Source organism: Colius striatus, chromosome 2, assembly GCF_028858725.1.
Source record: "Colius striatus isolate bColStr4 chromosome 2, bColStr4.1.hap1, whole genome shotgun sequence".
Lineage (NCBI taxonomy): Eukaryota > Metazoa > Chordata > Aves > Coliiformes > Coliidae > Colius > Colius striatus.
Window position 1 is genome coordinate 25,452,492 of NC_084760.1, and position 23,138 is coordinate 25,475,629.

Below are 23,138 nucleotides of genomic sequence, written 5' to 3' on the forward strand. Positions count from 1 at the left end.
AAACAGAATGCTATCCTCATACCCTCTCCTTTATGTATACATATCTGTTTTACATCCTACTACTATAAACCTTTGTGAAGAAGACTGCCTTTTGTCCTGACAGTACCAGGAAAACAAAAGTCATGATCAAAGGCTCCTTTGGCACTGCAGTAATCTAAGCAAAATTTCAAAAGGCACAGCTGACTACACAAAATAGGTGAAATACTCTCACCATATATGCACTGCACTAATTGGATATAAATGGTAGAATCCCTAGGTATTAAGTTCATTCTCTTTTACCAAATGCCATACATAATTTCAGCAATTCCCAGACACTTGTCACTGAACTAGACCAAATTACAGGGTAGTAAATAGCAATAGGCTGCAAATGTTGCTTTTAAATGTAGTACAGAGTGCATTATGAAATCATTTGAGTAACGTTTTTGCTGACTGAGAGTTTCAGACACTAAGGATCAAATGTGTCTGCTCTGGCTACAAGGGGCAAGCGTGCAATTCAGTGGTAGAGAGATGAGAAACGGTGCTCAGATCCCCTGCTCCCCAGCTGCCTGCACTGAGTTGAAAATCCAGCAAAGAGCAAAGCAGACTGGAGGAAAGAGGACTGCTATTCTGATTTAAACTAGCAGCTCCTGGCAGCTCATGCCTTGAGCTCCTGGTGTACCACAGTTAAGGTAGAAATAAAAAGATAACATAATAACTCTCAGACTTCAGCTTTTGCAGTATATAGATTAAAGAGACTAAATCTAGTTCAAGATGCCCATGGATTCTGGCTTCTATAAATAAAATACCACCAGGGCTCATTTTCTGATTTGGCCACATTCATACTGTTGAATATTTTTAGTGTCTGATAAAATGTGGCTGCCTGCAAATGATTACTGGGAATGGCTCCCAGCCCCTGCTAACTCCCAGGCTGTGCCCAGAATTGCCTGGGAAGGTACTAGATCATCTAGGCTAAAAGTTTGCCAGGGAATAATCTAGTAATTTAACACAGCAGGCAACTGAGTTCCAGTGCCAAGGGTCTGTAAAAATATATCCAAGTAACACACGTACAGGAGGATAAAATGGTAATTATTTCTTTTTCTTCAGTATATATATATATATATATATATATATATGTCTTTGGCAAGGAACAAAATTAAATAAATTCCACTGTTTACATACTTGTCAACAAAATATCCAATGACTGGGCTCTCACTGGTTGTGTTTGGTGGTTTCCAGGTAACAATAACATAGTCTCTGTTAGCATCGTGACATTTAACATCCATAGGCGCCCCTGGTGCTCCTGCGATCAATGCATCAGCATCTAGACCACAAACAAAAATCAATCAGATTTGACCCTGAGTCCTCTGAAATCTAGCACAAAGACAAAAGAGAAGATTTCCAGTTCACTGCGTTATTTCTGTATATGAGTTACAGCCCAAAGACTGCGTTACTCACCATTTCACTGCACTAATGAATCAGGCCCATAATATCTGTATGTCCACAAAGACAAAAATACTCAGGGATATTTTTGAAGACAAAAGTTATTTAGGCATCAAACATCTATTACTTTTCACAGGAATTAAAATCCCAATCACAATTAATTGTGAGCTGTTTGATGCTCAGTATCAGATCACAGTCTATGCTAAAGAAAAAGGCAAGAGGAAAGCCTACAGAAGACACTAGAGACTCCAAAGGACAATACAGGGTTCTGTGCATGAAAAGAGATGAAACACAATATAAAATTGGACAAGAGAGATACTTTAAAATATACCCACCACTGCAACAAAATACTTTTTGGAAGTTATTATATATTAATGAGCCTTTTTCACCTGGGTACTTCCTTTCTTAGAAGACAATTGGGAAATAGAAATGTTTCCAATGAGATCAGAGTGCCAGAGGGGCTTTTTCAGGACATATTGCAAAGTTGATTAAGCCTTTGCACTATTCTTGTGAGGAGGATAGGTCTCAAGCCCCTGGAAAACCATTCAAATCCCTCCACCCTACACAGAGTGATACTTCTGCAAGATTTATATTCTAAATCATTTCCAAAAAGAATGAGTTTTAAAATTAATACAACTCCAATAACTTCAGTGGGACTGCTCTAGCTTGTTACTGTCAAGGATGTTGTCCAATGTATTTAAGAGAGTCTCAGACAGCTCAGCCAGAGTTGTTTTCAACTTTCCATGAAAAATAAAAATAGCAAAAACTAAATTGTGCTCACAGGTGCATGTGTAAATTCATTCTCACTTCACTGAGAGCTGTGCATGCAGATGTGAGCGAAAATTCAGACATTTATTCTACTTTAAAATATTTACCTCCTTTTATCTATGTCCCTCATGAAAACTCCATTATTTCAGCGAGCTGATTTTTTATTTTGCTTCCTTTCTCTGATTTTTAAGATGACTGGGACTGCTATAATGGTGACAATATTTTTTTGTGTTCTGCTATGCCTCCTCTTGAGGCCAGGCAGAGGACATGAAAGTGCCCAGTGAGGCTCATTCCATGCTAACAATCTCTTGATCTAAAACCATCACAGTGAGGACTGGTGCTTTGCAAAAGTCAAGGAAGCATTTAGGTTGAAAAAGACCTTTAAGATCACCAAGTACAACCATTAACCTAGCACTGCCGTGTCCACCACTAAACCACATCTCAATGTTTATTTCTTACAAAGAAAGGAGATAGCAAAGAAAGAAACAAACAGTTTCTTCACAAGAGTGATTTCTCTGGTTCTTCAGGAAAGAAAATACCCTCAGAAACATGCTCCTCTTGGAGCTCCCCATTCATGTAAGGTCACTGATCTTTCTAGCACAGAGATATTTTACTATATTTTAGTAAAATTACTGTGAAATACCACAGGGATTAATTTATTTTGTACTTCAGTTGTCTAAGGGGATTGTTTAATAAAACCAATCTTTCTACTACTCTTTTGAATTTCTCCTCGACAAACAAATGAAAAGTTTACCTCTGACAAACAGGTATGCACTGTATTCACTCACTCCACCTTTTGTAACCATGCGCAGGGTATATAAACCTTCATCATCTTTGTTCAGATGAGTAAAGGAAAGAGCTGCCTGACCTTCTCCAAAATACAGCTTTGTCCACTTGGAATCCTTTATCAGCACATCTGGAAGCGAAAACCCATCAGACATGTTACTATGCTGTCAAGAACGACCTACAATCTAGTGTAGCTCTGTGCTAGTCAGGGGCACAAACTTTTATGCTGGCTTTATTCAGCATGATGGTGTTTTCATACTATGAAAAATCCACAGGTAGTAAGACACATCTCTGTATATATATCTGATCAGTGAATTTTAGAGAAGATGAAATCTCAGTCTATCCAATGCAGTGCCAACAACAGAATTTTCATCACTATAATTTTTGATAAACATTTCAAAATAAGGACATGAAAACCTGTCATATCCTGTAATGATTGCAGTGTAGAACTTTATTTCATTTTTAATAAGTTTTGCTACTTGTTCAGGTCAAATGTCAGATTAGTCACATTCTTCCTTCAATTTTAAAGACCAGATTTCAGTTTAATCTGAAGACTGTTATAAATATACACCATATTTAAATCTTCAAGACATGTCTGTTGAGCAGTGAATAAAATTAAATTTGAATCTCACAGGTGAGAGGTGGTGACCCATGATTAATGCAAATTAATCTGATTGCTTAGTGAAACCAGAGCAGAAGAATGAGCAGGATATTTTATGCTAGCCAAGGGACTTTTGCATATTACCATTTTTAATAATTGATTTGATTATTTTTTGGTTTTAATTCCCTAAATCCTATTGCATACTAATTTCTTGTAATCAATGCAGCAGAAACATATTTAAAGGAGCTGAATATCTATAAATGTTTATTATTCTATTGCATAAGTACACATTGGAGCAGATCCTTAAACAATTGCTGAGGAATCAGCTTTCCTTCCTAACAGATAAATTGCATACGAAGATATAAAAATTGACACATATTCAGATAATAAAGTATCTGGAAGATATTTGCTACTAAGACTTAGGGTGGTAAATTACATAATGACCTAAGCATACAGTTGTTTTCTGATAAGTGTACAAAGTATCTTTAGTCATGTATTTCCCATGAGATCCTTACCTAGAAAATTTGCATGTCCCCTTTCTGTCATGCATGTCACAGTGATACTGAGGCTTAGTGTAGAGAGACATGAAGTACTTTAAATAAAATCAGAAAATGTCTTCACCTAGAAGCCTTAACCAATGCACGAGTTTTATGAAAAATCCTGAAGAAAATGCAACTGAGTGATGAGCATCTCTGAAAAGATGGTCACTTACACTCCCAGCTTGAGTAGAATTTCAGATGCTCTATATAGGCAAGCTATAGGCAAGACTGTATTGTCTATCAAAGTCAGAATCATCGGTTTGCACCCTATATGTGTACCTAAGATCAGAAAACTCTAGAGTTAGTCATGTTTAGTAAGAGAAGAAAAACTCCTCTCCTTCACAGTGGGCCAAAGACTCACCAAAACACCCTAGGAAAGCACGATCTCTGTTTTTTTAATGCAGTCTCGACGGATGACTTCCTTGGTAAGTCAAGAAGAAGAGTAAATTTTGGAGGATACAAACATATCCAAAAGTTTTAATAGAGCAGGTAGTCATGCACCTATTGTCACAATAATATTGCAACTACAGGATCTCACTATTGCATTCAAGCTCCCAATATATTCACATGTTATACTCTGTCACTTCTCCCAGAACATACTACCAAATGAACCTGCAGGAGACTGACCTTCAGAGGTAGTGTGATTCAAGCCTCATATGCTGTTTCCTGTACATATGATAATGTTCCTAAAACATTATTCTGTTGAAAATTCATATAAAGTGAGGGGAATTACTATATACTGAAGATTCTTCTTATCATTCATTTTTGTTTGCTGAAGCTTCAGATAAATTCTCAACTCCATGGTTTTTCACTCTAGATTACAGTATAAATTATTACATAATGCTCATGCATAAAGCTTTATAATGTTTATACTAAATTAGAGATCTTAACAGAAAGCTCCTGTTACCAGCTGATTACACACAGTCTTGAACTTTAATTTTTTTATTTAGTTATTTCAGTATTTTAAATTGCTCTAAGTGGTCACGAATTGTAGATACCATGTTTATGTTTGTCAAATCCCAAACCACTTTAGAGTATTTGATTCAGTTGACTTAAAGCCCCTATGAGTTCAGTAGACATCCTCAATAAGGTTCACTTGTTTGAAGCTTATTAATTCTGGATAAACACATATTTCTCTTTTGTCTAATTATTGGAAGTAAATCATATGTATCCATCTCAGGGATTTAATTATTATTACACTAATATAAACTGAAAATTTTTAGGAAAAGTGCAGTTTTTCTTAATGCAAGGGAAGAATTAAGTATTACTTCTTTTTTCTGTTGTATATAGGACAAGCGATAGGACAAGGGGTAATCGAAAAAAGATGGAACACAAAAAGTTCCTTTCAAACATAAGAAAAAACTCTCTTACTGTGAGGATGAGGGAGACCTGGTACAAGTTGCCCAGCGTGGGTGTGGAGTCTCCTTCCTTGGACGTCTTCAAGACCCACCTGGATATTTTCCTATGTGACCTGAAGTAGGTGGACCTGCTTGAGCAGGAAGGTTGGACTAGATGATCTCTAGTCCAACCCCTACCATTCTATGATTCTGTGATTCAGGAAAAAAAATCCAAACCAGAATCCATAAAGCAAATGATGTAGAAAAAATTATTAACCACTTTATTGTTTACATTTATGTATTGCCTCCAGCTCTCAAGAAAATCAACACAGGGAACTGTAGCACATAGCAAAGGTTCATAGTGCATGAATTCCAGCTGTGTTTGGGATCAAGTTCTGTCAGTTGATGCATCTGTACATCACTTGGAAATATTATGTTCCATGTACATGCAATAAAGAACAAATCTAGACTTATTTGCATAATCTTTTTTCCTAGGATAGTAGAATAATGGGATGAAAGCCTATCTGACTTACTAGCAAAAACCTATTGGTGTCAAAGACAGCAAAATTTCATCTCAGGTTTTCAAACGGAAAGCAAACTTAAGTCAAATAAGGGGGAAAACAAAGAGCATCAAATTGTTACATATCAAGAGGGAATTATCTTGGCATAATGAGGGTTTAAACTGAAAGGGTTGTAAGAATTTGTTATCTTATCTGTTGTGTAAGAAAAAATCATGTTGGATGAAAAGCGTAACAATATGGAATATCCCTTGCAAATTAGTATTTTGTTACAGCTATAGTTACAAACTCAAACTTTCAGAGATACAACACCTTGAGAAACTGGGTCCAATAGGACATGAAAGTACTATTGAAACTGATGGTTGACCTCAGAGAAAGATGAGTGATTACTTACAATTATTACAAATCCCTGTACACTTCAGTGAGAACAGAATCTAGGTGCAAGAATGAGTTTCAGGTTTTAAGTTATTTACTAATCAAAAAAGCTACATTGTCATGTCATATTTTTTTTAGTAACATCTAATATTTAATACCATAATGAAGTGACCACAGTGACAGACAAGTAGGAATGAAAGTCTGTGCCCTGAAGGATCACATGCAAACCTATACAAAACTATAATGTACATGAAACAAAAGCCATAACTAGTGGCAATAAAGGCTTTTTTTCCCTGATTTTCCTAATCTCAAATTATCTTAACTGCCTTACTAATCTTACTGTCCCTTCTTAGTTTATGTATCACATTTTGTTAACTAAGGACATTTCTGCCAGCTTGATTGGGACCAGTGCTAACATCAGTCTTGGGATGCCACCATTCTCAAATGTGATCACCTTGAAGAAAAGTCTCACCAAAAAAGTCTCACTAAAAACAAGGCTTTCCTCGAATCTTCAGGCAGAATATTTATTGTAGAATCCCTCAGAGAGATTGTGTGTGAGCTAAATATCTATGATAGCCTGCCAAAGGCATGTGTTTCAGGCCTGGCTCCTATCGCTATTTCTGAATTATACATTTCATTTATTTTAATATAAAATTCACAATAAATACTTGAGCAAGATGGAAGTGGAAAACTCACACTCATATCTCAGTGTTTCAAACTTTAATTTACTGCTCAGTGAGTACTATTCATCTCAGTGGTCACAGTATTCAATTCTAAGTCATAGTCAAATCTAGTAAGTTTGGATCTCCATCTAGTCAGTAAACCTTCTGACTATTGTGGTATTACATAATGTGAGATTACCTCTTGTTGTTGTAAACGTCTGCTCAAGAAAAGGTTGACCAATTCACTTAGCTGAAAGAGAGTGTAGGTCTATAAATTCTACCTAGATATTTGTTTTCTCTATTCCAAATTTAATTCTGAGAATCTGATGTTCTAAGCCTGATCTGTGTCCTCAGTGTTTTCTCCATCATTTTCCAAGTAGTTTCTATTCAGTGTACAAACTCACCATCTCTATACCACTCAGCACGAGGTCGTAGTCTTTTCAGGTCTGGGGTAATCAACATAGAACACTTCAGGGTCAGTGTTTCACCTTCAGTTGCAAAGGTGACTCCAAACTTCTCCAGAAACTGGACATCAATGTGAGTGAAGCAAACTTCATACGACAGGGGCACTATGCATGAGAAAAAACATTCTTGAGTATAAGTAAATTGTACTTGGCACCAACGGATTACTGTCTGATCTGAACAGGAGACAGAGTTCTCTATTATACTGTATGATTATCTATGCAACTGAGAAAGCAAAAACATCCAGATAGTTCCTATTGGAATTGAATACATAGAAGGCAATGCCAGAAGAAGCAAATTATATCCAGTTTTCTCATCTTTAAAACATTACTCTGATAAGAATAGATAAACTACCTAAGCAAAAAGAAAAAATGCTTACAGTGGAAGGGCATTATCCCAGCTGGGTGAGGCTCTTCATCTTCTCTGAACCCTATAAATAGACATACAATAAGCATTCAATGACACGAGCATTGTATTTATTTCTTGTTTTAATTACAAAGTGGGACTTACTTCGCACAAGCACAGCACAATTAGTTGATGCCTGTCCATGGATGTTTGTTGCAACTGCTGAATAGGTAGCAGAATCATCAAAATCGGCTCTGAAAGGGAGAAGGAGGAAAACAGATGACGCTATACAAAAACAAATTCTCTTAAAGATTGATGTTACAAACAAAGTAATATCAACCCCAAAAAATGTGTATTAAGCTCTTTGTTGTTACACAGTGCAAGATGTTGATGAAAGACAATTGGAAGGCTGGTATTTTTTTTTTTACTGCAGTTTTATCACAGACTAGTGTGCAAGCTTGAGCAAATTGGACATGACCTTAAGAGAGTGACCAAAAAGAGATAGCTGGAGGACGCCAGTCTGGCTACTCCCTTTCTGTATCTAACCCTCTTCCTTAATCCATCTTGCCCGTCTGACATGTATTTTAAGAAAGACAGATGTAAAAAAAGGTAGATGTGACACTTGTAGAAATTCCTTCTTCTGTGACTATTCCTAGTAGGCAAATACTCATATTTTTTGTCTCTCTTGTATTTCTTAGGCAGACCATAGGAAATTATATAAAACCAGGGACACGGATCAGTGTTGTTTATGGGCACAAATGTTTTGGCTTGATATATGTTTTAGTGAGAAAAGATATTTATTATGCAAGCAAAATATAATGAAACATAAATTAAAAAGAGTTACTTCATGTAAAATATTACACAGTGATGGACTGTCTCACTTACTATATCCTTCCTTGATGAGGAAGTTACATTAGCAGATGTATGGCCAGATGCTAAGACACAAACTGTGACTTTACAGTTCTTTTTTTATTTAAAGTGTATCGGTCAAGAGAATTATTGACACAAAATTGAAGTAATGGAAAAGAAACTAAACTGTGCAAACTTTTTTTTTGTGCAATTTCTTAAATTTATAGTTGAAATAAACTCATCTGCTATGCTTCTAATAAGTGACTACTGACTCAAAAATTTTAAAATATTTTGGACTACTTTTTTGGTAAAATACACATTTGAGTAGAATGAGATTTCTTCAGTTTTGCTGAAAGAACTTAATCCAGGTGAAGAAACAATTTTGAGGGAGGTAAAATATTTCATTTTTACATTTCAAAATGAAATGTTAATTTTAAAAATTATTTTAGAAGTTACTTCTGCTTTATTTTCAGAACCATGTTAATTATGAAAGAAAACATTTTGTTATTGAATGAACAAAACTTTTTGGGGGTCTAATTAATTTTTTTTCAACTTTTATGTTAGTCAAGGATTCTAGAACATGTCTGATAAAGAAATCTGATGATTTTTTTATTCTTTGAAAGCCTATTAAGTTGAGCCATCAGCTAATCAGAATGCTGTCTGAATCATGCACAATTAAATCCTTCTTCTGTGTAGTTCATTTAGTGGTGCATTTAATGGAGGAAGCTCAGAAATTTCCAGTGATGAGGTACAATGTTCTGCATGCATGCACTTAGTTTCCTCATAGAAAAACAAATTTGGATTTTTTTGGCAACTGCCAGATGAAAGGGATAAAATTCTGGTCGCACTTGTCTTTTAAGAGATCATATATCCCAGGTGTGGGAGAAGAAAGAGTATGTAAAAGTGTTTGATGTAAATTACATAACAGGATGTCAATTTGGGGATACATAGCACCTGTGACAGGCACATCAGACACCTATTTTTCAGCTCTTGCATATATGCTGGACAGCATTGAATCATAAACACTATACTATCTCTGCTGTGATATCTACAACACAACTCGATGAAAGCTCTATTAATTTGAGATTCGTCTCTAAAAGTACAAGACTAGCAGCTCCTCCTGGAGGCGATTTTTCAGCCATGCATTTCACAAAATAAAGCAGTGAAATACAAAGTTTATCATACAATTAATTATCAAAAACAGAGGGCTAAGTCCTAAGACCAGGGCACTTAACCAAAAAGCCTACAGTTGGGTCTAAAGCCCTTGAGTGCCTTACTGCAATCTGGATAGGCAAAGGGTGTCTGGAAAACAATTTAAAAGAATTTAAATACTAGGCTTGATATTATTCAAATTTTGCTTTGCTTTGTTTTCAGGAAGGGTTTTAAAAAATTATATCTGTTCACAGATGTATATAAAGCTTAACTAATTCTGAACTTGCTTCAAGCTGCCCAACTCCATCACTTTTTTTTGCACTAACCTCTTAAAAGAAGAACATTTTTTTTTTTACTATCCCAGTTTCACAGTATTTAAACACTTGGATGATAAAATGTCAAAAGCAAGGTAAAATTGAAGTACAAGCTTTTTTCCCATGTCATGTTGTAATGTTTCTGTACTGAAATCTATATAGTTCTTATATTTATCACAGTCCGGTACAGTGTCTTGCCATAATGAAACAAGCTAACAACAAATGAGGCATTTCAAAAACTAGTTACAAGGAACATTTCAGAATTAAGTGTTCTGAAACTGTAAGGTGTTCTCATCACTCTGCACTACATCTCTGCTTTAAGGAGATATATAGACAATATATAGTAAATAGTACATAGTATGTTATATATTTAATAAAATATATTACATCTTAGTAAATTAAGAAGTGTTAGATCATTTGTCCCCAGAAATTGGATTACCCTAGTGCTGATGTGCTAGAGCAGCTCTTGGCGAGCCTTAGTATCCACCAAAAGTTCCTCAAAAGGATTCCCAGACACAACTCAAGAGGTAGTAAAGGACAGTTTCCAGAAAACAGTCTGAATGTCCTGACAGTCATGTCCTGAAGGACATGAGTCTATCACATGTCAAGATACCACTGTGGGAAGGATATCTTTAATTTACTATATTCAGGCAGAGTCCAGGAGTGCAATCCCTATAGGCATTGGTGGCAGATATATGCCATGGTATACCCTGTATGCTTCGTCTCCAGATACATGCCATATAAAGGCTTCCAGTCCTCCAGCCTGCAGTCCAGGACACTCATGATCCTGCCCAAAGACCTACAGAGGTTCAGTGTCTTCTTTCCACCTACATGTCCAAGTTCCTCCTGGGTGAACTAGACCATCCAGGAGGATGATTCACACTTACATCTGACAGGGTATGTGCTGGGGAAGCCATGCTGTGTTTGCTGATGAAGTGCTGTTCCATCCCTGGGTTGGACATGATTTGGGCAGCACCCGTATTACATCTGAGTGATGAGCACTACCCTACCATTACTGCATTAGGCCATCACTTCAGGCAGCTTTGCTTCTGTCAAATCCAACTTGATTGTTCTTTAAAAATTTGTTTTTGTTACAAAGTGTTGAGAAGGATAAAATTTCAGTATATCTTAACTGAAGTTGACTGTGATCAACTATCCTTTTAAAGTAGTCATCTTCTCCTCTCCATGTTGTCTTCATTTTCAGCAAAACAGAGAAAATAGTCAATACTAAATTCGGTAAGAGTTATACAGCATTCAGGATTTATAATTAATCACAAGGTGTCAAAAATAATCCAGAAACTATAGAAACATGTATTCTGAACAAACATGGGGCTCCAGTCTGTGCAAAGCATCAGAAATTTAGAGGTGTAAGAATTGCAAAGCTGTCTCCCCAAAACAATGAAGCAGAAAAGCAAATGCCTGATTAACTTTTCAAATGGATGTACATCTATGTTCATCTCAGTTCCCTCCCCACAGTTTTGCTCTCACAAGAAACAGCAAAATACACCTCTTGATAACATTTTCCTGTTTGTGATGGTCTCCAAGGAAGACAAAGCAGAATATGATCTTAAAAGTCTCTAGAACAGACAGGAGAGTGGAATCTCCTCCTCTGGAGACATTCCAAATCCACCTGGATGAGTGTGACCTATTCTAGATAGTCTTGCTCTGGCAGGGGGGCTGGACTAGATGATCTTTTGAGCTCCCTTCCAACCCTTAAGATTCTGTGAATCTGTGATTCTTCAACCCAGGTAGTTCAATGTCGGAAAGCAGCTATTTAACAAAATTAGTGATGGAATGATACCTATTTTTTTCAGGGAGAAGAAAAGAAAGAAGTCAGAAAGACGTTGAAGTACTGGAGTGTGTCAAGAGATGGACAACGAAGCTGGTGAAGGGTCTGGAGAACAAGTCTAACGAGGAGCAACTGAGGGAACTGGGGCTGTTCAGCTTGGAGAAGAGGAAGCTGAGGGGAAACATGATCACTCTCTACAGCTACCTGAACGGAGGTTGGTGTGAGGTGCAGGTCAGTCTCTTCTCCCCAGTAATGAATGACAGGACAAGAGAAAATGGCTCTAGTTGCACCAGGGAAGGTTTAGATTGGATGTTAGGGAAAGCTTTTTCACTGAGAGGATTATTAATCATTGGGACAGGCTACCCAGAGATATGGTGGAGTCAGCATCCCTGGAGATATTTAAAAAACAAGCAGATGAGGTGCCAAGGGACATGAGCTTGGAAGTGTTAGGTTAGTAGTTAGTGGTTGGACTTGATGATCTCAAAGTTATTTTCCAGACAAAATGATTCTACGACTCTGTTACTAAATGTCTGACCACACTCTTACAATATCCTTCGGGTTTAGGAAGAGAAACAAGATACTTTAATATACAGGTTGCAATTCCCCAGGCTAGACGCTTTCTGTTATTTAAGAGGTTTTTAAAACTCTACCTATTTTCTGGATGTCACTGCTTTGAAAGAGTTTTACAGTTCCTTGTGTGGAGCCGTTTCTGGTAATGGGGAAGCACCTGTAAAGATGGCTCCTGTAAGAAGTTGCTCAAAACTTTCCCCAGGTCTGAGTCAGATTCACTTTTGGAGCTGAGCCAATTAGGCACCTCCATGATCACTTTTTAAGAAGAAGCTGGAATAAGAAGGTTCTTCCTGTTCTTGCTTGCTGTTCTCTTTCTTCCAGGTGGTGGTGGCAGTGGAAGGAGTTGGAGGAGAGAAAAGCAATCATGGAGACGCCAAGGTCAGCAAGGGAAGAAAGGAGGAGATGTGCTGGAGCAGAGACTCCCCTGAACCCCGTGAAGAGAGGAGTGGAAAAGCCGAGATTTGTTGGCAGTGTTGGGTAGTGACTGTGCCCAGAGGAGTCTGTGAATTTGTGGAAGGGCAGCATTTCAGTAGAAGGTGCCCAGAATGCTACTGGCCACGAGGAGTCCCACACTGGAGGAGTTTGTGAGTAGAATCTGTAGTTGTTGGGAAGAGCTCACATCAGAGAGGTTCATTAAGAACTGTGTACCATGGGAGGGACACTGTGTTGGAGCAGGGGAAGAATGCAAGGAGTGATCCTCCTCTGAGAAGAGGGAAGTGTCACAGACCATCCATGAAAGACTGAAGGGGAGGGGTGGGGGAAGGAGATCTTCAAGTGCTCATTGTATTTTTCTCATCATTGTGCTCATTTTTTCCTTTTTGTTCTGTTCTGCTTCTTGTAGGTAGTAGAACAAACTTTCCTACTTTCCTTTCTAAGTCTAGAAGTGGAGTTTTGCCTGGAACCATAATGGGCAGCAAGCTCTCCCTGCCCTTGTCTCAATCCACAAGAACCTTGGTTATCTTTTTCCTCCCATTTCAGCGGGACCTCCACCATCCTAAGGAGGGTGGGAGTGGATGGGTGGAGGGGGGGGGGCAGTGAGAAAGAGACTATCGTGGTGCTTCGTTGCTGGCTAAGCCAGAACTATGACAGAACTCTAACCAGACTCTCCAGAACAGAAATCAAACCCTCTTAGATAACCTAGTACTCAGTGGAAGGCCTTCAGATCTGATATTGGAAATCTATGGGGTTAGTGGGTAAGAGCTATACAGCATATTCAATGAATAGCCACTCTGAAGAAAGCTGGATAGTCTGGCAAGACATATAAGGTCCTTACTTTCCTTTTATGCCAGATAATGCCCAGATCAAGGATTATCCGTGAAACTATCTACTTCTCTGTATGCTGAAAACCCTGGATTTCCTAAACTGTACTGTGAAGTGCATTGAGACAAGACCAGTTAAAAACTATGTTTGAAGTACCTAGAAGGCAAGGTGTGGTCTCACCAATAGTTATTCTTGCATGATGATGGAGACCGTGTTTCCCAACCTTTACAAAGGTCAGATAAGATATGCATAGAGTACATTTAGATAGCATGAAATGTGAGTGCAGATCTGCATTTGTCCCAAGGTACTAATACTTTTTGTGAAAATTAAATTGCACTGAATCCACTTGAGGTTCTGAAGTGCTAATGTTTGTGCAGGGAATATTCCCCAGGCAGATAATGTCAGTTTAAAATGCATATATTCATCCATCTGGCTGGTATAGATTTAAACACAGGAGAGTTGAGATAACATTTTTGCCTGAATTGGAACACAATTCTGTCTATGTCAAGAATGGGAAGGATTGTGTAGTAAATTTCCAGTTAAAATTGCCTCCTTTGAATCCAAATGACAAAATTTTCAGTGTTAAGGCTATATAACATCAAAATGTGGAAATACTCTACAGGATTACCATCGCATGTACTGACTCTCCAGTCAGACTGAATCTGACTCATCCTTTTTGCTTGGTTGGGTTTCCTTTTTACTGAAGAGAGGACCTTGGTTATAGGATGGCCACTTCCTCCAACTCTCAACTACTGCAGCTTTTACGGAACAGCGACTGACAGGTCAGAAGATCACAGATCATTTCATCTGGGGGCATTTGTTTCATCAAGGAGAGAAGAACACCACGCCTGCTGCCTATACACTCAGTGGTACTGCATACCTCAGATACACCGGGAGCTGCAGTTTATCACCTGATCCAGCCTGTGCAGCTGAAAGGCTCTGCCTTCCGTGCCAGAGGATTGCCTTGCCGCAGTGTCTCTGCTCTCCTCTGCTCCCACCTACAGCAGAAGAAAGGGCAGGCCTCACTCTGTCTCTCCAGATTAAATCATCTCCAGCCTTTGGTGCCTAATCAAACTAAAATAGCACTGTACTGACTACAGAGTGTCATTTGTTAAAGGAGAATGGTGAGAAGAGAAAAGATTGATTCTGTTGTGCAGCTTTTTGGCTGGGCAGAGGGCTGGCTCTGCCTGCTGGCAGCAGGGACTGCACTGCACTCTGCTGGCTGTGACATGCATTTTTCTTGATGCAAGCAGAAACTTTTCCTGCTGCAATTGCAAGCACTTCTTAAGCGATGACTTAACGGCACGGGAAAGGGAAAGGGTCCTAACAAAAGGCAAAACACTGCCAAACTTTGAGCATCGTATAGGTGAGAATGTGCAGTCACATCAGGCTGACAGAGCTCTGGAAAATCAAACTTCTTTCCTTGCCGCTTCTGCTCTCCAGCTGCCTCCCACTTAAACCCTCACAGAGGTGAGGGTCAGGAAGGCTGTCGGTCAGGAAGCATACTGCTGCCTAGGCCCCAGCGACACAACAGGAAATGTAATATAGCCATTCCCAGTTGCATAAATCTAAGCGACACACTTAAGGAGGCATCACAGGAAACAAATAGAAAACAAAACCTGTTGCTAAATAAGTAGCAGCAACTAAGAAACTCAAAAGGTCATGATTTTTAATTACTAATTACACTAATTATTACTAATTTAATTACACTAGGGCAGAAAATATTTTGCAGCTATGCCATAAAGTAATGAGGCATCCTCATCTTGATTACTTGTGATATAGAAATCTTTTCTTGTATTATGTGTATAGTTAAATAAAGAAATGCATTTTAAACAAACCCTCATATTCTGAGACATGTATCAATCACTTCAAATACCAGCCGCTTTCCCTCAGAGGATTCCTCTCTATCTCTTCTGAATCACCTATCAGAAGTGAGATGAAAGATGGGATGAACCACTACCCCAGTACAAGCTGGAAATATCTTTTCTATAATCATGGGATGTGTGAAAAATATAATGACATTCCAGCCCCCTTCTCTTTACTGCTCAAGGGAGACCTTGAGCTCAAACTTCCAATTGAAGAAGCGTAAAAGGAGCAAGAAAGAGGCACTATATGAGAATGACAGCACTGAATGCTTGCAGAAAATGTGGTAAGTTGAACACAGAGCATCATAAAAATACGAGACAGAGAAATGAAAATTATCTGGTTACTGTATAGGTTTATAGGCCCTGAAAGACAGCAAATAGGGGGGTATGAAATCATGTCCAGTTGCTACTTTAAGATGACAAGGTGACGTTCTGGTTTTGGTGCCTCAAGAATTTTTCCACTGCGATCAAGGAATACTCATATAAATAAATATCGTGCTTGCATCAGAAGGAAAAGTTCACTCCCAAACCTTCACTGAAGCACTAGAAAGGTAGCCAATAAATTCCAAGGCTGTTCTAAGCTGCTGCAGATCAGATGACATGCAGCTCAGCACTTTGGTATGAACAGCTGAGAGCAGCACAGAAGCGGATAGGTAGAGAATCCCAACAGTTCTACTTCCCAAATAATACTACAAATATACATGCACAAAGATGTGTACAGAAAATCCAGAGTTAATTGATATGTGTTTGGATAAAATCATTAATCATATACACATATATTAGCCACTACCATCCATTGTTTTCAATACAAGAAACATCTGGTATTGGTAATGCACTATCAAAATGTTCTTCTGCTTCCTGAATGTTGATTTTCTGTCTTTTAGGACAACTAATGTTTGATTTCTGAAATAAAATGGATTAGTAATAAATAAATAAATTTTAAGATTAGACATTTTAATTTAATAAACTGCATAAATCTCTGGTATATAAATCATAACCGGGTCAACTGAGTCAACAATCCCCAAGTATTCTTTTAAATGGAGAACAGAAACGTGTGGAAAAGCAGTCAGGCATCTTTGGGTGGCAAAGACCACATTGCCAGACAGATTAAAAGAGAAAAAGAGCAACAATCTCTGAAGATGGCAGCTTGGTTGAACACAAGGAAGCCTGCATGAATATCTACAGATCTGGGACTAGTAAACAGTGGGTAATGATGGATGGGTGTGGGAACCTGAGTGGTTGCCAATAAATGACTCTGTGGTGTGTCTGAATAAATATAGCTGGGTCTGAACATCTCCAAAGCTGATTGTGGATGATGTCTACATGACTGATAACCAACACAGGAAAAAAAAAAAAGGACCAGGGGCATGTAAGTTATTAATATCCTTCAGCCTGATGGTTACCAATGCTCAGAAAGCAGCAGCAACACTGGTTCTCATTTCTTCAAAAGGCCATTTACTCCCAAAATGTCGAAAAAGGAACCTATCTACCACATATTCAGCATCTAGACTCACCAAGCAGCTGCTCATGGACACTAACCAAAGGGAATAAAGAAAGACAATCACAGTCACTCACCAGCAAGAAGTCACCAAAGATTCATCTCCTGATTGTCACTCACACACATCATGACAAATGAGATCATTTGCCATTTTCCCTGCTGCAAGGGAGAGGATTGGAAGAGGACAAGCTGGTTTTATCTTTTAATCTCCTGCTCTTATCTGCAAAATTAATGTTGGTGGGAGGAATCAATTGTGTTGAAACATCTCATACATACAAAGAGCAGTCAGCAAGGTATACATGGCCTGGGAGTAGAAGATAATGACTACTTTAGAAGTACTCGTTAGCATTGCTGCTCCTTGAGAAGTATTCCTTAAGATGCAACAACAGAGGGATTCTTGCTGTCAGCTTCTGTACAGTGATATGTTTGTCTCATCCTGAGCTATGAAAAGATGGACAGTTGGAGTGGATTTTGCTGCAGGATGGCAAAGGCACATAGTCCTTCCCAAAACAAGAAATTATGCAGCTATTTTCTGTACTAATGCCACCAGACTATGCTCAGGGCTGCTTCCACTACTGACAGATGGAGACAGGGTAGAAGATTAAGTGTTTGGCTAGTCAAGTGTTACCTACAGATATTCCAGCTGTTTCAGCACAGATGATGCTCATGTTCTGGAGAAATTAAAAAGGGAGTTTTATGTCTCTGTTCTAGATATTAATTTTCTTTTTAAACACCACGGTGAACTCCTCATTTTTCTTTGGGCTTTTTTTAAAAAAAGTTTATACCAAACCACACAGAACATGCAATATTTCAATTGTTTAGGACAGTACGAGATTAGTTATGGGAACTTGTTTTACTCAGGCATTTCCTATACCACAGGTGAAAATTATTTTGAAAAATTAGATTAATTAAGTTAGAAATTTTTAAAAAATCTCAAAATATGTCCTTAGGTTTTGGAGGACAAAAAGAATAGAGGTAAAAAAGTAAACAGATCCTAATATATAATAAAACAAATACTGACTGAATATCTTTGCCTTGACCAGGTAAATTTTTGCCTACCATAAAGAGCTTCAACATGGCAAGAATATAAAATACACAGATGATTTCCCACACTGAATACTGAGAATGTAAAATATAATAAAAAAGGAACTACAATTCTTTCAGCTACTCACTTCTTTTCTACCTTCTTTAACTTCAGATTACTGGAGTTAAATAAAAAACATTTATAATTTTTAATTTCATTTTCATGATCTAATATTCAGCTCCTGAGTGGCAGTATTCTGATTTCAACAACTCTCTAGCAGCCTTTGTGAGAATTTTTAATTGTAATTGATATAAAATATGTTATGTAGAGTATAAAAATGTTGTATTCCCCAGAACAATCTACCTGCTTATATGCAACACATGTACTCCATATTTGTTTTCAATTCTGTACTTCATTGGATCACTTGCAGGAGTAATCAGTTCCTCATTTTTGTACCTGGCAATGAAGAAAAAATGAACTCATTAATATTAGCTACTATGCACTGTATTATTTTATGAGATTTTTACATCCAGAGATCACTTACTATCATCTGAGCCTTCTCTATAAATCTACCTGCATAGAATACTTTCCAGTATGTATGGATAGATCCACAGTGGGCCATGAAGACAAAAAAGGAGACCATCATTGAAATAAGAAAGTGAAAAGTGAACATGTGCACCCAAACCAGAAGAGTGAGTGGTGAAGTAGAGAGAAGTGGCCACATGACTTGGACTTTCCAGTCCACTAGCCCTGACACAAGATGGGAAGTAAATTTTGTCTTGGATCACAGTAAAGCACAAACAAGGTAAGCAGCACCAGAGTGGCACCTCAGGTTAGATCTCCACAGTCCAGCCTGTGGCTCTCATATACACAGAACAGCACTCCTCTGGAGAAGAAGGCAGTTTCAGAGGCTGACACAAAGACAACATAGAAACAGCCCATGCAACAGTGGTGCTAGAGAAGAAGGCAATTTCAGAGGCTGACACAAAGACAACATAGAAACAGCCCATGCAACAGTGGTGCTATGCAAGTTCACCCAGGCTTAGCAAGTACCCTGTGAGCTCAGTGCGTTTTGACATTTGCTACTTCATCATCAGGAAACTCAATGGCCAGAAAAAGTGGAATGCCTTCCACAGTCTGCTTTCTGAAATACTCAAGTTTGCTTCTCAAACTGCACAAAGCCATGAAGCAAGGTGTTCTCCCACTCCTTCCACGGCAATGTTAACTGCTACAATCTAGCACATCTATGAGGATTATAAAGGGGGTTTAACATAGACATTATATATGTGATACTTAGCAGTTATGCCATAACTTCCAAATGAAAAGAGCTTAACAACATTTTTAGAGGCCTAGGAAAAGCCAGTCCCTTACCATTGTACAACAGGGGTGGGAAATCCTTGTACAGTGCAGCAAAGGCTCACAGACATCTTTTCCCAGACCGTATGAGACCTCAGGCGCACTAGAATTTCAGGAGCTCGACTTATACTTTCCTCAATAGCATGTCGCTCCAGAGCCATATTTTCTTCTACCTATTAGACACAGGAAAACAAAAGAAGCAGCTAACACCAGACTTAAATGAGGCAGAAGGTCTAATCTTAAATTCACAAAATTGAAAGATGCTAAGTTACTATTGCTGTTTCAAACACGGGTCAAAATTTCAGTATATAATTCTGCTTAGATAGGAACAAAAAGGTTCAATACTGTACCATCCTTTGTATGGTTAGTCTATCCAGATGTTCTCTAGCATGGTGCCTGGCTGTGTGAATCTCTTTTTCCAAAGCAGACAACTCACTGGCAAACCGTAGCCTTTTTTCTTCACTTATGTGAGACTTTTGCTCATGAGTCCTGTAGGAGAAGAAAAAATATCCTGTAGGAGTAATCAGAATGAAGCTTTAAGATTGTCACTCATACACATTATGTAACTAAGGTCTCTGAAACCATATCAGTAAGATGTGAAAACTACTTTTGGAATTATTCTTAGAGTGTATCTACCTATATTAATGAGCATATGAAATTAATACTATTTTTTCTTCATTTTCTTTCCCCCTGTATCTGTGGTGGCATAGCTTCAGGTCTTTTAAGCCAGCATGGTCAGGTTAACATGGTATCCCACAGTTTTAGCCCTCTGGTAGTTGAGAACAAGAACCTGCCTGGCTTCTTTCTGGCCTCTAATTTTCCTTCCCATGGACACAAGAAGGCAGAGGAGTGAAAACCTATTCTGTTCCTGTTCATATCCCGACAAGAGCTGGGACTTGCTTACAGTTTGCCCTCGACTCTAGCAGCTAGGAAGCTCTGATGGCTCCATGAGCACTATCAGCTGACCTCCCCTGAAAGATACAGACCAGGGAGTTAAGCTCCTGGATGAACTTCTGCATGCAGAAAATCTATCCTTGGACAAGGGTGAGTGAGAAGTATAGAAACTAATTTGTGGATTGGTCTTGAAAATCTGGGTCCATAAATTTTTCAGAATTACAAAAAAAAACCCACATAAATGTTTTAGGAGGAGCTGGCTCAAGTTCCTCCATTCATACTGATGTAGTAAGCAGCTTATGCAACACTTTGCCTTGCCAACAGGACAAAAGAAGGAAGATGAATATCAGACATTTCAAACATGGCTGTCATTGTAGAATATGGCAAGACTCTTGAAGCATAACTCAAAATGCCGTGAAACAAGTGAGAAGACTTGCATGAAGTTCAATGAATAGTAGATCAAGACATCTGGTATTTTGAAAATATTTATTTATACCATTTCAACATACTTTAAATGCCAGCATTTTTCTTCCACATATTTTGTAATTGATAAAATTTCAGACAGTTTGTAAAAAATAAATTTTAAAACAAGTGTACAGATTAGTTTGATTTTCCTAGAACATTCTGTTTCTAGGATATATTTTTCAGAACAATCAAAGTACCAGAACTGTACAGATAGAGATGATTTTTCACAACATGTTTTCTACAAACAAGGCAGAACTCGTTCTTGTAGTATAAATTCTGTATATCTTTGATGTAGTCACTGTAGAGCCTGGCAGAGCAGAAACAGACAAATAAACTAAGACGAACATTGCTGTCAGCACATTTAGTACAGAACTGCATATCACGGCTGTAACTGAGACGTGACAGTCAGCCCTCTTGCTGTTAAGGAAAGAACTCTAAACATTTAAATTTATTAAAATCAGAAATTTGGGAATAGTGGAGTAGATCTGTCAAAAAATGAGTTTCAGATCCCAGGTAGATTCTAATTTATATTTCTTTTAAAACTGTTCTCAAGGGTCAAAGTGGGGATTAGGGGAACAGCTCTGGGTTGAAATTTGAGATTGAAAGTGACACTTGGTCATTTAGTATTCCTGCCAAAATAGAATAGTGAAGAACAGTGACAGAGATGCCTCCAGTCTTGTCAACTCTGAAAAGAGCTCTGGCAAAAGAGCAATATAAAATGAGACCAGAGCCACCACACAGGTGGTGACCAGCAGAACTTTACCTTTTCCTGGATTCTTGCATTGCTTCATGGGCCAAGGTGCGTGCCTTTCTAGCACAAAGCCTGCAGGTTGTTTTTCCCAAGCCAGATGATTCATAATAAGCAGCCTGTCTGGAAGCAGCCCTTCCAATATAAAAGATATTGTTAAAATACAGCAATTTTGGTAAATCATGTACTCACAAAAGACAAAGAAACTACTTTAAATGAGTTGAATACCATGATTGAGCACTGTTCAGTGAGAAATCTACTTTGCATTCCTCACTATCTGTACTAGGGTGCTGATTCTTACTTGTTCTTCAAAGGCTTACTGCCCATCATCTGTCACTGGGGAACATTAGGCATTTTTTTTCCATTCAGTTCTGTTACATTTATACTTATATCAGTCTCCAAACATTCAAGTACTACGATGATAGTACTTCAGTGAACCATGAGGGTACCAGCCTGTCTAATACAGGAATGACACAGAATCCCTATATGTTGTCTGTTTCTAAATATTCTTGCCCTTCTACACTTCACATAACCTTCTGCAAAAACTCCTCTTTCAAAAGGGAAGCTAGACAAGCTAGACTAACTAGGCATCTTAATTATTGAGGAGGGAGGACGGTGATTCTTAAGCAACCAAGAATCAAAGCTCTGGGCTTTGAGAGACAAAGAATATGTATCTTGTGGCTAAAACTCTGAGACTTCACAGGAAAAGGATGGTATGAGAAAGAAAATGAATCTAAAAATCTTGATTCAAAGAACTGATTAAACAAAATAGAAACCTCTCTATGCTCAGGATGTGAAATACATGGCACTTACTTTCTTGCTGCATATTCCTCAAGTATATATCTTGTTTGAATGTTGCGATAGGACTGATCAAAGTGCTTGTGCCTCCTCTGGTAAAAAGGCACCGCTACTGAAGACATACTTCAGTTTGTTACAATCAGTAATTCCTGCAGAGAGTGAAATCACATTTAGGCATATATTTCAGACACTTAGGTTTGCTATTTTTTGATACAACAACATATGTGTACAAATGTATATACAACATATATTTTTTTTTTGTACATATATACAACAAATGTATATATGTACAAATGTATACAGTTCCATCAATGTATGACAAATAAAGCCATTGATGATATACCTGAGTTCCTCAGGTTGTTTCTTATCAGCCACTCTGTATGAGCTATGGTATCAGAGATGATAGAGCTAGAAGAGAATTTGTTGGATCATTTTTTCTCCTTCTTTGCAGATATCATTTAACATTTCTATAGAAGAATTCTCCAAGGATGGAAATATGACAGCTTTTCGGGTTTTTTTGAGAGTTTCAGCTCTCCACTCTTCAAACCTTTTACTTTGTCCCTTGTTGCAATTTATGTTCACTGTTTCTTGGCCAATTCACCATGACAACAAAAAACAACCTGTATTCACCCACTTTTGCAGCAGTCTATTGAAGATTTTGTTTGCATTTCCATTCACTTATCTTGTTTAAACTAAAAATATCTGTCTCAATCTTTTTTCATGGGTTATTCTTTCTAAGCCTCC

The 23,138-nt window shown here is 38.0% G+C and overlaps 1 protein-coding gene across 1 annotated transcript in view; it reads right to left on the bottom strand.

The window, feature by feature from the left end:
• Positions 1-22,516, bottom strand: part of MYOM2 (myomesin 2) — a 77,299-nt gene extending 54,783 nt beyond the window's left edge. Inside the window, exons 1-10 of the mRNA XM_061989250.1 lie at positions 22,410-22,516; positions 21,612-21,731; positions 19,840-19,978; positions 19,505-19,662; positions 18,497-18,589; positions 7,978-8,066; positions 7,847-7,897; positions 7,410-7,574; positions 2,942-3,103; positions 1,159-1,300 (exon numbers count right to left, since the gene is read on the bottom strand). Coding sequence (XP_061845234.1) covers positions 1,159-1,300; positions 2,942-3,103; positions 7,410-7,574; positions 7,847-7,897; positions 7,978-8,066; positions 18,497-18,589; positions 19,505-19,662; positions 19,840-19,978; positions 21,612-21,731; positions 22,410-22,516 — 1,226 coding nt within the window. The remainder of the gene's footprint in view (positions 1-1,158; positions 1,301-2,941; positions 3,104-7,409; positions 7,575-7,846; positions 7,898-7,977; positions 8,067-18,496; positions 18,590-19,504; positions 19,663-19,839; positions 19,979-21,611; positions 21,732-22,409) is intronic.
• Between the last annotated feature and the right edge of the window lie 622 nt (positions 22,517-23,138).